The 17725-nt window shown below is 39.7% G+C and overlaps 1 protein-coding gene across 1 annotated transcript in view; it reads left to right on the top strand.

The window, feature by feature from the left end:
- The window catches only part of PRKCD (protein kinase C delta), a 96462-nt gene extending 80132 nt beyond the window's left edge, over nucleotides 1–16330 (top strand). Inside the window, exons 10-18 of the mRNA XM_066613518.1 lie at nucleotides 615–711; nucleotides 1641–1762; nucleotides 2881–3054; nucleotides 4720–4811; nucleotides 6964–7026; nucleotides 11236–11374; nucleotides 12109–12297; nucleotides 12878–13006; nucleotides 15072–16330. Coding sequence (XP_066469615.1) covers nucleotides 615–711; nucleotides 1641–1762; nucleotides 2881–3054; nucleotides 4720–4811; nucleotides 6964–7026; nucleotides 11236–11374; nucleotides 12109–12297; nucleotides 12878–13006; nucleotides 15072–15230 — 1164 coding nt within the window. The 3' untranslated portion in view covers nucleotides 15231–16330. The remainder of the gene's footprint in view (nucleotides 1–614; nucleotides 712–1640; nucleotides 1763–2880; nucleotides 3055–4719; nucleotides 4812–6963; nucleotides 7027–11235; nucleotides 11375–12108; nucleotides 12298–12877; nucleotides 13007–15071) is intronic.
- Nucleotides 16331–17725: the final 1395 nt, after the last annotated feature.

Raw genomic sequence — 17725 nt, forward strand, 5'->3', positions numbered from 1 at the left:
CAGTTTTTGCTGTAAAAAACAAAACAGTCCATTTTGTTGCAGTCCAATAGCAGTATATTTCCAAGTTATGACTTTGAATAAACTTAGTAGAGGTGATGTGGAATAACCTTTCATAGTCCAGAGTGACAAAATTGTTAAGTTTCACAAGCATGAATTTCATCTAGCAGTTTTTTAAATCATGAATTGTTAATGTGATAAGCCTTATAGACAAATTTGCTATTTGCTTATACAGCGATAAGATCAAAATGATGCACATGCTTCTGGTGTGAAACATACGTGCCACAGGCAGCACCTGCTTAATTTTTTTGTAAATTATTCATATTGTTTCATTATATCTTTACACAATATAGAAACTAATTCTGTAGAGTCCTTGTGATAAATATGATGAGGTCGGGGAAAAAAGATAACTTTAATACCTTCTGAGTTATTTCCAAAGACACAAATATAGAAATGTGCTCCATATTACATGGGATAACTTTTTTCCTAGTACCAAAGAATATACTAATACTTATTTAGTACCAATGTACTAACTATAGAAGTTTGAACATCGTAGTGTGAAAAATAGCTGCTGTTCAGTGCCAAAATAATCTTGTGTGTATGTCATTTCTGTTCAGAAATCTTCCAGAAAATCTGAATCTGGGTCAGTAGAAAGTGTTGGTATTTATCAAGATTTTGATAAGAAACCCAAAGCCATGGGTGGAGACACAACAGGTGAGAAATAAATCTTATTGTATTTTTTAAAATTGTGGATGGATAGCCCCAATAATGATGTATCCATTTAGTCAACATTACAAGAGATGGAATATTCTGTTGCTTCATTTCACAAAATAATCTATTAGAAATTATCTCCTTACACAAAACAATTTCCATAATAAATTGGTTTGTACTGAATCAATTCAAATATTATATTCTGAGCTCATGGATTGATTTGGTATATTAGATTCTTGATGTATGAACAGTGTTGTGGGTGTCACTGTGCCCACTCAAATGGTGGTGTGCTTTGAAAAACAAAGTATTCAATCCAATCAGGTTTTTGGTAGTGGGAGAGAACAGGATTCTTCCCAATGCTTAAATTATGGATAGAAAGATAATTAATGAAATTTGCATGCCATTCCAGACCATCCCTCCCATCACAGCCAAATTCTGCCTTCCCTGCTCCAATATCCCTCTGAAACAGGATGGTCACAAAAGGTAAGGGGCCTAGATCCCATCCAGTCTACCTGTAATTGAAGCATTGTTTCCCACAATTTCTCCCCAAGTGTATCACACACACCCTCCATGTATTCCATGCCCCCTAATGGGATTCCACATCACAGCTGAAAAGCATAATCCTTACAGGAAAAAGTGCAACAAGATCCCCAAACTTCAGTTAGAGAAGTCTGGTTCAGAACTCACTCTATATTGGTATAAGAAAGCTTCTTTTTACAACTCAATTTTTCACTTTTGTATTTATAGTTTCATGCACACATGTGTGCATACATGGTCCAGTGCATATACACAGTAGAAACTGTATTATGGAAAGATTGCTGGTGTGGTTGGCACTTGGTCAAAATTAAAATAGTGGGTCACTGGAGTTGTGAGAAGTTTTGTAGTTGTAATTAAAAATAAATAAATAAAAACACTAGTGTTTGCTTTTGCAGATAATAATGAATATGATAAGCTCTGGGAAGGAAGATCACCATCACGACCAGCCAGTAGGAGGAAGTTCAACATAGACAGTTTTATCTTCCACAAAGTTCTTGGTAAAGGAAGCTTTGGAAAGGTAGGTAGACTGGCAAAAGCTTTTCTTTTCCGTTTTAATGGCTCACTGTTTGCAAGTTAAATTGCTGTAATGGGGGAGTGGGTAGGTCGCATGGTTCTCCAGGCCACCATGGAAGTGGGACATGTGGTGGCAGCAGCTGTCTTAAGACCCCATCAAGGGAAGAAGGAAAGATGCATTCTCTCTTCCAAGGTCAGTCTGCAGAAGGGAGAAGAATGTTTGAATCTGGTGGTAGCTTCATCTTGTCCTTTTACCATATTGCCTCTAGATCAGGGGTATCAAACTAGTTTCATACCAAGGGCTGCAGAAGCATTCATGATGCCTGCTGATGGCCGGAAGTGATGTCATTACACAGAAAGTGATGTCATCATTCAAGATATGGGAGAGCCAATTTTCATGTGGACTGCCCTTACAGCAGTAAAATCTAAGCAGTGATCAGCCTCTGAGGGCTGGATAAAAAGATTCTGCGGGCCGTATCCGGCCCCCAGGCCTTATGTTTGACACCCCTGCTCTAGATGGACAAAAGAAACAAGAAGAAAGGTATAATTGGTTATACCAGAAGATAAAAGTTTGTTTGCTTTGAGGTCATAATTTTCTGACTTCTGGGATGGAAACACAAATTCAAAGGGAACCTGGCTGCTTTTCTCCATATGTTATCTCTCCTTATTTCTCTTTCTAGCAACTAATTTAGCCATTGCAGGTATTAAATTTAGCACCATATAGCTAGAAAAATATCATATGTGACTGCTTATGAATGGGTCACCCTGCTCTTATATTTTTTACAGTTGGATTTTGCATAGAAATATCATAGACTTGTATCATTAGTACAGTTAATGGGCTGTGGACATCACTTGAAATTGTTTCAAGTCAATGAAAGCTTATGCCACAATAAATGTCAGCTTTCAGAATTCTACAGTGTCCTTTACTATGTTTAATGAATACGTGTGTGGCTATACCCTTCAGAATGACTATCTGTTAACTTAGGAGCTAGATATCATGCTGTTGGAACTCAAAGTATATGCCAGTGTCACAAAAAGGGACAAATTTGGAGTTTTTATAATCTGAAATTACCTAACTCAACCTTGCTTGTTACTATCTCAAAATAATCCTCTATTTTACAGGTACTGCTTGCTGAATTGAAAGGGAAGAATGAATATTTTGCTATTAAGGCTTTGAAAAAGGATGTAGTCCTAATTGACGATGATGTGGAATGCACCATGGTGGAAAAACGGGTCTTGGCACTTGCCTGGGAAAATCCATTTCTTACCCACCTGTACTGTACATTCCAGACTAAGGTACAAAACAATCCTTAATTCACTTTAGATAAAACAAAGTGAAGTGAATTACTAATTTCAATTGGTCCATATTTTTGTTTAGCATATTCTTCTATAATTCTGTCCCCTTCCAAATTTCCTGTCCATTTGTATGTCTACAAAATCTGGTAACAAATCCATAGTGGATAGAGAATACACTCATGTAGCAACTGACAAATATTTATTGTACAGGAATCTCAAATAGGAGATGCCAGTACAGTACTCTGTGAACAGAGTGAAATGAAAGTTTATTATTCTACATACAGTGTCTTTTTATCTCCTGATCCTACCAGATCTTGTTGCTCTGAAGCAGGGGTGTCCAAACGTTTTGGCAGGAGGGCCACATCATCTCTGAGATGATGCCACTGTGCCAGGCGGGGAGGGGGGGGAGAGAACTAATTTACATTTCAAATTTGAATAAACTTACGTAAATGAACATATTAGAGATGGAACTTATATGAATGAATGAAGGTCTTGCAATAGTTCAAGGCCTATAAGAGGCCTTGCACAAAGCAAGGACAGCCTTTCCTTTGCTGCCACTGGTGCATCACAGATGTGAAATAGCAAGCAGTGGAGGGAGCCCTGGTCCCACAGTTCATGCGAGAGGTCAAACAGTTGGCCGTCACGCTGAGAGCAGTTGCATCAGACCAGCATGGGCTCCAGCAAGTCTCCAGAGGGCCAGAGGCTCATTGGAGACTGGGGGCTCCCTGAGGGCTGCATTGGGAGTCCTCGAGGGCCACAAGTGGCCCCAGGGCCGGGGTTTGGGCACCCCTGCTCTGAAGAAAGCAGTATTTTCATGTTGTAGGCTCTGAAAAACACTAGAGTCAGGGTCACCCTGACTCAGCACTCGTCCCCACGCATTCAGACTCGAGTCTACCTGTGTCTGGGTGTGCTTGCTTACTGTTTTCACAGTGTGAAGAATTTCATGGCCCCATCATTCTGACCTGATGAGCAGCAGAGAGTTCCAGTTGGGAGGCAGGGAAGGGTTAGTGTTTGCTTTTGCAGAAGGTGGAGGGGGAGGTGGAAGCTGGTATCTGATAAGAAGGAAGGAACAGATGGTCATTGGATCTTTGGCTGAGGGAGGGCAAGAGGAGGAATCCAAGGGGTTTCTTGCCTTATGATTGGCTGCAGAAGCCCAGGGAGGGGGAGGGAGGCAGATTGTAGCGATCACACTTGCCAAGTGCATAGAATGGCTGTTGTAAGCTCCATTGCTACTTGGGAGGGAGGAGCCTCATTGAATGACCAGCTACAGTAGTACTACTTCCAAGCAGAGCTGCCAAGGATTGGGTCATTCTGGTAAGCCTTGCAGCTGTTGTACATCATACTCCTCCCTCTTGCCGCTTCTGTCCCTGCTCTCTCGCAGTCCCTCCAACCTCCTCCCGCCCTCTTTTCAGATGGGATGGGGCAGCAGGGGAGTCTGTGCAATGCAGCATCTTTACAGAATAAAATAAAACTGAGAGGGAACTGATGTGTGAGAGTAAGATATGGTTTTAGAAGAGAGGAATCTTTCTTTGTGCCTGATGCTGTTTGGAAAGTTTTTCAGTCTGAGTTAAAAATATGTGACTGGACACTTGAAGAATAACACATTTGTGCTGTGGCTACTTATATCTGTGACTTAATATCATGTTCTCTCCTGTTTGTACATAGGATCATTTGTTCTTTGTTATGGAGTTTCTTAATGGTGGAGATCTAATGTTCCACATCCAGGACAAGGGGCGTTTTGAACTCTTCAGAGCTACGTAAGTATTGGTAACATAAATTTGTGTTTGCTCAGTCCTAAGACTTGCTTGCACTAGCCGAATTGCTTAAAGTGGGATGCCTCAGCTACGTTTATCACATTCTGTGGGATTGGATGTTTTCATAGCACAGAATTACAAGTGGTAAAGAATGAAGTACTGTATCTTGCTTGGTTTTGTTAAGAAACCAAGGACAGTAAATGAAACTCAAAGAAGAGACTTATTTTAAGAAAGCTGCAAGCAGTACAGAAGAATGAATTCAAATTTATTTTGTGGGTTAAAAAAAATTAAGGCCTTTATGTCCATACATCTTGCTTGCCTGGATGAACATTCCAAAAATTGCCTGCACTGAAGAAGTGTAATAATAACATACTGTTTTTACTGCAAAAGAATTGTGTTTTTTCTCATAAGAGTAAATATATAGGTGTATCCTGAGAAGAGGGATACACTGGTAAAATGCATAAAGTACTTGTTTCTGTTTAAACACGTCTTCTAACCCTTATTTCTATATCTTAGGGTTACAAAATGTGTTACAAATGTACATGCACATGCAGTGTCTTTTTCCTGATTTTATAATAGCCCAGTACTGCCATCTGGTCATCTTTTCATGTCAGAAATACTTTATATTCAAATTTGCAAGTTTCATACTTTTGCTAGCTGATCAGCAAACACTTTTCTGTGCTGAAACATTTCTCTACTTCTGTTCTCTAGATTTATAGGTCCATGGAAACCTGTCTTGTCAAAACCATTGGTCCACTGGGCTCAGTATTGCTAACGCTGACTGGCAGTAGTTCTCTAGGGTATAAGACAGGAATTTTTCTCATTGTATGTTGAAGGCAGGATGGTGAAAGAACAGTCTGGGGCTTTAATTTTACCTCTGTCCAAAGTACTGGCTATGCTCGTTATTTAATGTGGAGCCATCAGTACACATGTAAAAGGGCTTCCACCTCATTTGTTTTCTTTGGCTACTGGCAACTCCATCCTTTTAGTGTTATGAAATTTCCAAATGAGAGAGAGTCCAAAGTAAGTTAAAAGGCTTACCAGGAATCATGAAGCAACACATGTGTGGATGAAGCCTTTGAGTAGGTCCTGGCTTTGTCTTCGAATCACTCAGGTAAATTAGCCCTCCAGGCATAGCTGTAAGGTTTAATGTGCGAGTTGATATGTCTGCTCTGAGTTGTGTATGTCTAATACTTACTGTTTTTATATAGTGCAAAGCATTTCACGTATATTATCATGTTGTTGCCCTTAAAACAACCCTGTAATGTAAGTAGTAGTATCCCCATTTTGCAGGTAGAGAGCTGAAGTTGAGAGGTAATAGCTTGCCTAAGCCTACCAAATGCATATTCATGGCTGAAGAGACATTAAACTGGGGAAGCCTGATTTGCTGCTCGGTCTCTTAGCCACTAAGCTACACTAGCTCTTTGTATCAGTGATATTCCGCATAGCTGGTAAATTGGTAGAGGCTAGAGAGAGGGCCTCTTATCTAAGAATTTTGAAAAACAGTATACAGTAGGACGAAGGCCGTTGCTACTTTCAAGTTAAGTTAGCCCAGAAGCAAAAGAATAGAATTCAGTTCTGACTCTTACCCTCTCAAACCTGGGTAGGATTTTAATTTGATCTCTAAAATATTTCTGTTTCCAGGACAGTTTAACTCCTTGACCTAAAACATTTCAGGAACATTTTTTTCCTTCAGCTAAATGAAATCATATTTGTATAATTAATTAATTGATTAATTAATTAATTAACAGTATTTATATACTGCTTTTCAACTAAAAGTTCACAAAGCGGTTTACAGAGAAAAATCAAATAACTAAATGGCTACATACAATAAGTAGATTGTGTTTTTTACTACATAAAACAAAAGGAATAAAAAGAAAAGGTTAGGGGGAGCTAAAATCCTTCAGCTGAAGGGGGCATGAAATCAAAGGAGGATTATGTGAGTAAGGGCTTGAAGGGACTGGAGTGGGCTTTTAATCATTGTTGTGTTAATTTGGAGAAGTGGAAAAATTGTGATGGGGCTGGTTTGGGGATAGCCTTTTCCAACCTGTTTCATAGGATGTCAGAGAGGTTTTCCAGCATTTAATGAGTAGGGGAAAAGCAGGCTTAAATTAAGCCTTCATTGATATTTTAAAGTGCTTTTGCTCTGTTTCAGGTTTTATGGAGCTGAAATACTGTGTGGCTTACAGTTTCTTCACAGCAAAGGCATTATTTATAGGTGAGTGCAGATTGACCTTGGTTGAGAATCTTATAAAATATAACAGAAGTTATGGCTTGATGATGAATTAGTGGATTCTGTGATTAACCTGCAAGTAGAGTGTTTTAGAAGAAACTGGTCTCTATTAGAATTTTGATTTTATTCTAAAGGTGTTGAAAAGAGGCAATTCAGTAAGCACTTGAGACCAGTCTGTAATTGTTTTCTTATGTTTTTCTCCCTGGCAACCAGAATAAAGAAATGTTATTTACATTATACAGAAGAATCTTTGTTTCACATTTGTAATTGCCAAGCCCCCAGCCCAAGACTGAGACACTTTGTCTTCATTCCAGTGGCACAGGAGATTGATAGTATTTAGGCCAGCATTTCTTCTGGTTGACCTCTTGTTGAAAGCTCTGTAGCAAAAGTTATTAGCCTTCAGTAACAAGTTAAAGAAAGGTGCACGTTACAAGTTCAAATTAATTCTGTTTGCAGTATGCAAAAGTGACTTGGGATACTGTAGGCCAAAGTTCAATCATCATCTGTTCTGGAAAAACATTAGATAAACAAACTGCATCAACTTCTTTTCTGACTGAAGTTTTTGGCTTTTGCTTTTATAATATGAGGGCTAAAAAGTTTGGAAATTCTGTTAATTTGTAAAATCAATATATGATAGAACCAATCTGTAACTGCTGTGTATAAATTGACCAGATTTCAAAATCATCTAATGAATGACTGAAATGCTGTATTTTGGTTGGAAGTATAGAGAATATCCTTTTGTTTGCAGTTTGTGGGTCCTCTTAAACCATCCCTTCAATATCTCCTTTTGATAGTTTAACATATCAAACATTCAAGAACATTGAAAAAGTCCTGGCGAAAGTCAGTGGTCTATGCCAGAAATGGGGATTCTTCAAAATTCCTATTTTAATCAATCCTTTAAAGCAGTGGTTCTCACACACTTAGCACTGGGACCCACTTTTTAGAATGAAAATCTGTCAGGACCCACCAGAAGTGATGTCATGACTGGAAGTGACATCATCAAGCAGGAAAATTTTTAACAATCCCAGGCTGCATTCCTACCCACACTTACCCAGGAGTAAGTCCCATTGGCTATCATTATTATACATACAGGTGGAATTTTTTTTTTAATAAGTATTTTATTTATTACAGATTCATTTATTTTTTTTACTAAGGACTTTTGTTAAATTAATGCACATTTTTCTAAAACTGAAAGTAAGGCACATCTTCAAGATGTGCATTCTAGGGCCCAATCCTATCCAGCTTTCCACAATGCAGCCCCTAAATTAAGGGAACAAACATTCCCTTACCTTGAGAAGGCCTCTGTGTGTGCTCCCCCCCCCCCGCAAATGCAACACATGCCCCATTGGCACGGCTGCACCGTGCCGTGCACTGGTGAATTGCACTGGTGAATTGAATGGGATTGGAGAAATCTTTAACAAATTAACTAGCTCAGTGTGCTTACTTCTGAGGAATTGTTCATTTTCTATTTCTACAACACTGGATAAGTGAAGGAGGGGCTTTAAACTTGAACAGAGAATTGCATTATGTGCTTCAGCAAAAATCCTTTCTCTACATTTCTTGATTGCCGTGATTCTTGGCAATTATAGCTGCTGTTGGGAAGCCTGCTACCAGCAGGGAAAGAATTTCTTGATGTCATATGAAATATTGACTCCAGTGAGGTCATTGCTGGCCAGTAACAAAGCTGTTGGCAGCCTTTCAATTCGCTGTGCGCTTCTGAATACAAAGTTGTTAAAGATTAATGCTACCACCCATTTGAAGAAATCTTAGTTGAATCATTGTGCAAGTTTTAACTGATTAAATCTGAGTACATTTACATATGATTATAGCATTATTTGAAAAGGGGTTCATCTAAAATGGTGTTTGCCACCTGCAGCTTATACATCTTAGTTTTTAAACTCTTTTCAAACACTACTGTTCAGTTAGACTTAGTTTTTAAAAAAGCTTAACAGGTTAAACGCAGCATTTCTATTAAAAATGCAAAAATAACCAGAGAATGGAGAAATATTTGTCTCCTATATAGGAGGGCCCCATATTTGCAGATCCTGTATCCACAGTTTAACTTATCCACAGACTGGGTCTGCACACCCCCTCTGAGGCAAGGGGAGTTCTGCTCCCTTTGTCTCGAGAGTGTGTTCTGAGCCCCACAAAGGCTGCACGCATCCACCATGGCCTTTGTGGGCCTCAGAATGGCTCTTGGAGTGGAAAAAAATGTGACCAGTTTTTTTGTAGAACTAGAAGTCATGTTTTTTGCACTCTAGAGTCAGAGGCCAGCAGAGACCACTGGTGGGCCTCTGCAGGCCTCAAAACACTCTCCCAAATGGAACTCAGCCCCCTCACCTCTGGAGGGTGGTGGGGCATTCCTTCATTTATGTGGATTCAGCTGTCAGCAGGGGTTCCAGAATGAACAACCGCAGATACAGGGGCATGCCTGTATAGTTAAATGTTTTATATCAAGGTCTTAAATTCAGGTATAAGATTTGAAAATTGAGGGTGTGGGGAGGGATGGAGAAAACATTGTTTTCTTTGGTTACATGCATTGTTCTTTTACTGCCCTTCAACAGGCTTAAAAATTGTGGCACAATTTTTGGCTAAGAGTTCAGTCCTGAGCTCACTGCACCAATCCTCTATCGGTGCTGAGTGTCACAAACATGCTGCAAGGCATGCCCGTAACATTCAGCACCAAGTCAGTGCTGACGCCGGCTCAGTGCCTGTCCACCCTCAGCCAGCAGCAGTTGGAGGCCTGGCACATGGAGTAAAGGACAAGCTCCAGGCAGCAGAGAGATTAGTCGGGGGGGAGGCATTCTGGGGCAGAGGAGGGAGGTGGCGGGACCGGCAGATCAGTGCTCCCCCTGATCCAGAACCCCTTGTTGGGCTTCCTGGCCTGACACAAGGCCTCTCAACTCTGCACCAGGTATTTTGGTGGCACGGACATGAGTAGCTCCATTGTGCGGCTTGGGCCTTTCCCCTGAGTAGACGCTGGCAGTTGCCCAGTTGTGCATAGGATGCGGCACAGCCATTTTGGCATTGCAGCTCCTCTGGGTGCTCAGCAGCTCAGGATTGGGCTGTAAGTCCTGTGACTTTCATGAATCTCAGTGTGTTTAAAAGTACCCACTACTGGCGAGATAAGCTACTGTCAAATGTTTATAGCTAAATCTATGTTTTAATTGTAAAATGCAATCAGCTATCATAGCTGAAGTGTTAAAAATCCTCACTAATATATCTGAACTGGCTGAAAGCAACAAGGTGCTAGCCAGGGCTGTCCAAACATTTTGGCAGGAGGGCCACATCATCTCTCTGACACTGTGTCAGGGGCTGGGGGAAAAAAGAATTAATTTAAATTTAAAATTTGAATAAATTTACATAAATTAATTTATTAGAGATGGAACTTATATTAATGAATGAAGGTCTTGCAGTAGCTCAAGGCCTATAAAAGGCCTTGCACAAAGCAAGACCAACCTTTCCTTCACTGCCACTGCTGCATCACAGACGTGAAACAGCAAGTAGTGGAGGGAGCCCTCGTCCCACAGCTCTGATGAGAAGTCAAATAGTTGTCCTCATGCTGAGAGCAGTTGCATCTGGCCAGCATGGGCTCCAGCAAGTCTCTAGAAGGCCAGAGGTTCATTGGAAACTGGGGGCTTCCTGAAGGCCTGATTGGGAGCTCCCGAGGGCCACAAATGGCCCCCGGGCCAGGGTTTGGGCACCCCTGTGCTAGGCCACCAGGGCACATAGAGTTGATACAGATCTACCTTAATACTACTTCAGTTTGTAACACAACCTGCAATATTTAGAAGACTTTGGTGTACTTCAAGGGCGTCTCACTGCATCCCTCATTCAGTCAGTACACTAAGGATTCAGTATGTTCAGCTTCAAAAGTAATAATTTATATTTCTTTCTGGAGTTCATGTTTTAATCAATCATATTTTTGGCATGCCTGAGTCTGCTTTAATTTTCAGTAAAGCCATATTGTACAAAGTGTTCATTTATTTTTCTGCCAACTCCAACTTTTCTGCCAGCTTTAGTCTCTTCTGTGTTCTTGTAGAATCTTGGCATGAATGGCATGGTAATTCTGAAAGGATCCCACAAAACTGAAAACAAACAACCAAGGGATGCAGTTACTACAGTAACATGAGCATTTTGTATGATTGTTTTTGAATAAATGATGTACTGTATTTGTTTTTACTTTTTCCACAGAGACCTCAAACTAGACAATGTGATGCTTGATAGGGAAGGTCACATCAAAATAGCAGATTTTGGAATGTGTAAAGAGAATGTGTTTGGAGAGAACAAAGCAACAACTTTCTGTGGGACTCCAGACTACATCGCGCCTGAGGTGAGGGATGCAAGAGAACTGGGAACTATAAAAAATTAGCACATACTTGTGTCCAACCCATAATACATTTTTCCCCCCCCCCAAAGACCACATGTGCATGATAAAATGTGTTGCAAGACTGGGTGCAGTTGTATCCTCTGCAGTGTTTCTCAATGGCATTTAAATCCTTAAAAAGTCTTTTCCCAAGCATGTAATAGGTTTGAAGCAGATATGCACAAACATTTTAGCATTCACTCACATCTCTTGTAACATGCCAAATCACACCATAATTCCTTCACTGGTAATGTAAGAATTTAATAGCTTAGTACACTGTATTGAATTGAATGTATCTACATATCCAAGAACATGGAATTAACCTGCTAATATAGAACATAAACTGTACAAACATTATTTCTATACCGACTCTTTAATTTTCCTGTCAGTATTTTAAAATCACAAATAAAATACTGTTTGTGAATCAGGAGAGATTCAGATGCCATCGCAGTTCAAAAAAATAGTGGGAGGCCTACTCCCTTTCAGTGAGCAGAACTTTCCTTCCATTCTGAGAGGACGCATACATCCACCAAGTGTGCTTCTGTTCACAAAGGCATTGCTCTGGATGTCACCCATTGTCCACTCCTAGTTGCTTTAAATGAGGAAAGTACAAATCAAGATTTTGGCTTGGTTAAAGAAACCAAGTAACAAAAAAAATCTCTTTGCATTTTACATGTTTTCTCTTCTCATATTGACAATAGATTTTGCAAGGCCTGAAATATACATTTTCTGTTGACTGGTGGTCATTTGGAGTCTTGTTGTACGAGATGCTTATTGGACAATCACCTTTCCATGGTGATGATGAAGATGAGTTATTTGAGTCGATTCGAGTAGACATACCTCATTACCCACGCTGGATTACCAAGGAATCTAAGGATTTATTAGAGAAGGTACACACTGGCTAAGGCTAATCATGTTTTCAGTTAATTACTGGAGAGGGAAAATAAAAACTATTAAAGAATAATATCTAAACCTAATAATCTGTTTCCCCAAAACTGCTGTTACTCAAAGAGAAATTGCATTGTGAAATGGAACCAAGACAAATTAGCTAAACAACTGAAGGGTCTTGTTCTTGTCTATCCATGCTGTATTGTCTCATGCAGTTTTGGAATGGCATCTAATGTGCACAGTGGTTCATGAGCTGCGATTGATGAATGCACATCCTCTCCCCATCCGCCCGCCCCCCACCAAAATGGCTTTTGCAACTGCTGCCCATAAGTAGGGTCTCCCATGCCCCATGTAAGTAGCAGCAGTAAGGGCTGCTTCTGGAAGAGAAGAGAGCATGGTAAATTTATTTCTGATAATGCCTGCTTCTGTTCTAGAATTCTGTGTTGCAATTTAGTGATAGCCTTTGACCCACAGTTCTATAAAACACATCAACACTTTCATTTTACAATGTCAGTTTCTGCCAAAAATGTTGCAGTTTGAAGGCAAAGTAACTGGATTAGGCTGTGTGTTTATATTTTGTAGTTGTTTGAACGAGATCCAGCAAAGCGGTTGGGAGTAATTGGAAACATCAGAGATCATTCGTTCTTCAAAACAATTAATTGGCCTGCACTAGAGAAGAGGGAAATGGAGCCCCCTTTCAAACCAAAAGTGGTATGTAGCCTCTGAATCTCTTTCCTGCTCAGCAGAATGTACAATTCTGATGTCTGCTGTATTTGTATCCTACCTTTCCTCCTTATAGCTTAGGGAACCTCTAATGTAATCACTCCATGCGTATCCTCAGAATGTCCCTGTGAAATTGGTAGTTAGGCTGAGAAAAAGTTTAACTTATTTGTATACCACTTTTCATACCATTTCATAAAGACAATAAAAACAAACTCTTTAAAATAAAAAAAATTTAAAGGCAAGAAACATTTGGAAAACAGGGTAAACTCAACTGAAACCAGAATGAAAACCAGCAGTCATTCAAAAGTTAGTTAAATAAATCACAATAAAATGTCTTCAGGATTCATATAAAAGTAGATGGGGTGGAGGCCTGAAACATATATCCAAGGATGGAATTCCTCAATTGTGGTGCCCTTCTGAAAAGTAATATAATTGACATAAACAAAGTGCATTGCCAGGTAAGGTTGCAACTGGCAAATCAGTTTGGAGACCATTGCTCTAAAACAGGGGTGTCCAAACTGCTTGGCAAGTGGGCCACATCATTTTTCTGACACTGTGTTGTGGGCCAGGAAAAAAAAAATTAATGTACAATGGTGCCTCGCAAGACGAAATTAATTCGTTCCGCAAGTCGTTTCGTATTGCGAAAATTTCATCTTGCGAACGCGGTTTCCCATAGGAATGCATTGAAATTTAATTAATGCATTCCTATGGGCAAAAAAAGTCAGAACAAAGTCAATTTGGTTTACAAAGTTTTTATTAAGTGCTATTTAAAGGCATACATACTGTACAGAGGATTTCAAAAATTTCAAGCACAAAACTTCAACTTTTTAATTTTAAAAATTCATCTTGCGAAGCATGGCCATAGAAAAATTCGTCTTGCGAGTCACCAGAAAAATCGCAAAAACGCTTTCGTCTTGCGAGTTTTTCAGTGTGCTAGGCATTCGTCTTGCGAGGCACCACTGTACACTTCAAATTTGAATAAATTGACATAAATGAAAATATTAGAGGAGGAACTTATATGAATGAATCAAACTCTGGCAGTAGCTCGAGGCCTATAAAAGGCCTTGCACAAAACAAGGCCGACCTTTTATTTGCTGCCGCTGCTGCATCACAGACTTGAAATAGCAAGGTGCCCTCGTCCCACAGCTCACGCGAGAGGTCAAACAGTTGCCCTCATGCTGAGAGCAGTTGCTGCAGCCTGCATTGATCCAACACAAGTCTCAGGAAGGCCAGAGTCTCATTGGAGATTGGAGACTCCCTACAGGCCAGATTGGGAGTCCCTGAGGGTCGCAAGTGGCCCCAGGGCCAGGGTTTGGGCACCCCTGCTCTAAAACATGGAGATTGTATACTGTTATAATGACTTGTAACTTCTGATGGACTTCTCCATAAATCTGCCCAGTCTCCTTTTAAAGCCAAATAGGCCAGGCACCATCACAGCTTCCTATGGCAAGAAATTTCACAGACTTGAGAGAGGTCAGGAAGATTCAAGTAACAAGATTTTTTAAATGGATAATTACCACACAATCACCACCTGAGGTGTGGCACATTTCTCCTTATTTGGCAGGATGATGAGGACAACCAAACTAAACCTGGGATATTATGGTTGTCTGTGTGAGCTCCCTGTATTCAAAAACTTTGGTTTACCTGCCAGTTCTTCTGGACAATAGTAGAGACCAGGGGTCTCTAAACTTTTCAGCTGAAGGGCCACATCAAATATCTGGCATAGTATCAAGGGCTGAAAAAAAATTAAATATAAAATTTATATAAATACATTATAGATCGAATTTAAATGAATCAATATGCTCAAATGCCCAGGATTTCTCCAAGCACCAACTCAGCCCAAGAAATAAGGCATACTCTTAAATGGACCCCCATTCCCCCACCCCACAAGCACAACTCCGATTGTATTTGGTCAGCTGGGCCAGAGGCTGGCCACGGGCCAGATAGAGGCTGGCCACGGGCTGCATCTGGCCCCCAGGCCAGAGTTTGAGACCCTTGGTATAGACTGTTCAATGCTAATTCAACTAACTTTGACTTTCTGCTTCTCATACAGAAATCAGCAAGTGATTACAACAACTTTGACAGAGAGTTTTTAAGTGAGAAGCCTAAACTATCCTACAGTGACAAAAATTTGATGGACTCTATGGATCAGTCTGCATTTGCTGGATTCTCTTTTACCAATCCTAAATTTGAAAAGATCTTGGAGAAATAGTTCTTCAGCACAATAGAACTCTTGAGATACAGCTGTAAATGGAAGCTTTCAACCACTCCATGTGAAATGTGATCAAAGGATACCATCATCTCTTTGCCTTCACTCTGAATAATACTTGGTACTGTCTAGTTATGTTATACGGCTAATTCTTCAGCAGTTGGCAGTAGCTTTATCTTGCATGGTTGGGTTTATCAGCATCCTTGTGAATCATGTGTAAATAATTTTCTCTCTAGCAGGGAAAAATGTAAATTGTTTGTCTGGTTACTTGAAAGTACTGTAGTTATCTGTTGGGGATATGCACACACACACACACACGTTGTATATTTTTGCTCAAGAGGTGAAAGAGAGCTCATTTAGGGGCATCTTTTAAATAAAGTGGAACAGCTCACCAATTCTTTTGCAACATCAGATGAAGTAACTTGAATTTTTATTCAGTTATTTTGAGCATCAGTTACTATTCTTTTTAATAAAAATGCCATTACTTGATATGGTGCTTTACGGGGCCTGACTCCATTAAGTTTACAACTTATTCAGTAGTGCACCTGTTTTATTTGTGAATAGACCCATATTAAACTCCAGAAGTCTTGTAGTTTTTAAAAAGGAATGTGCCTTCTCCTTGTTAGACTATTATCAACCTCAAAATGTTAGTGTGTGATTTTAAGCTTATGTAATAGGAACCCCATTAAACTCAACAGGACTTGCTTCTGAGTACAAGAATCAGGCTGCATATCTTTAATGAAGAATGACAGTTACCTGACAAATCTTGGGTTGTAGGACAATCTCATCTCACTGCATCAGGTTCTTTACAGGGAATTCTAATGTATGTATTGGTATGAATCCAGTTTTGTTTCAGGTCAGGTCAAAGGTTTATTACCACTTATGGGAGAAAAAGTGGTTTATGTAGGAACATGTAAATATTCACCTTCTATGGAAAAGATGACTGTTAACTGTTATATTGTATCTTGACAACTTATATTTAACTGTTGTAGACACCCAAGTCTGCAATATGCACAGGAAGTTGAAACAGGTGGGGGAAGAAAGAAACCTTGTAAAAAGTGCATTACTCCTAAATTGTTGTTTGATTAGTCATGTGTAATGAGGAAGAGAATTTAGTTTAAATAAAAATGAATCTGTTCTTCAGTGAAACTCTATTCCTCCCTATTTTGCCTGATTTCCTTCAGCTTCTCACTAGCTGGGTGCAAAAGGCTTAGGTATTACAGATATGCAGTCTCTTCCACAGCAAAGGAACTAGCAGGAATGGGTATCCTAGCCTTTAGATCAGGGGTGCTCAAACATTGATTTAGCTACTATAACTTGGCTGAGTGCTGCAGAATGAGGGAGGCACGATGAAGTCTATACTGCTCTACATAAGGCTTTGCATCTTTGGTTGGCTACAGTGGATTATAGTTTTGCCATTGTAGGCCTCTGTCCTCTTCCTACTTCCTAGCCCAAGAAGATGGTAAGGCATGGAATCCACAACTACACAAATGTGAAATCCTCAAGGTTTACATATGCTTGAGGCTAGTAAGCATACAAACAGATTGAAGGGGTCGACCCCTGAGATAACGATTTTTGTTGTTGTTAAAGTCCTGGTCTTGTTCAACTTAAATTGCTTAGGTGATTCTTCAGAAAGAGCTTAACAGTTAATCTTAAGCTGTACAGTATGTTTAGGTTAGGTAATAGTTGTTGACACATGGGTATACTTTAAGATAGAAGTTACCAGGTTTCAGCTTAAAATATCTAAAGTCTGTTTTCATTTCAGTAGCTGAAAAAGTCACACGATGCTGGATAAAGTTAAGTTCCAACTCACTGCAAGACTTCTCTCCCATATTCTAGGTTTCATAGGTTACTAAAAAAATATTTATTCTCTAGGCATCAACATAAGACACTCTGGCTGGAGAATCAGACTTGTACTTCAGCATACAAGAGCACAATTCTTAGGAAGTAGTTTCCATTCCTACAACTGTTACTATTACTATGTACAGTATTTGTAAATGAGGAAATATACAAAGTTAAACACAGGTTTTGCTAGTTTACAGTTATTAGGCATGTTTAGCAGGCCCTGGAGTGCAGCTGACTACAGTTATTCCATGCAATTAGGAAGTTTAATAGGATTCTAAAGGGGACTTTTGTGTTTCCCCACTCAGCTCATATAACAAGAGATGTCCCCTAGGGCAACATGCTGGGTAACAACAATGTGTGAATCTTCCACTATCATTACTATCTCTGAACATATTAGACTTCTTCTGGCATTACAGCTGAAAGCAACAACATTAACATTTCAGTTTCATTACTACTTCTATCATTTATTTTACTGATCCCTATCTAATTAGCATTAATGAAGTACCAGAAACAGGCAGTCTGACTGCCTTCTGAAGCACATCATGATTCTGCTAGTTTCAAGTCAATTCTATGTCTTTATCTGCAGCGCATGGCCAGTTTATTGCCTATTTGCAGAAACATTCATGTTATGACTAATTCCCTTATTAGCTGAA

Source organism: Tiliqua scincoides, chromosome 2 (genome assembly GCF_035046505.1).
Source record: "Tiliqua scincoides isolate rTilSci1 chromosome 2, rTilSci1.hap2, whole genome shotgun sequence".
Taxonomy (NCBI): Eukaryota; Metazoa; Chordata; class Lepidosauria; order Squamata; family Scincidae; genus Tiliqua; species Tiliqua scincoides.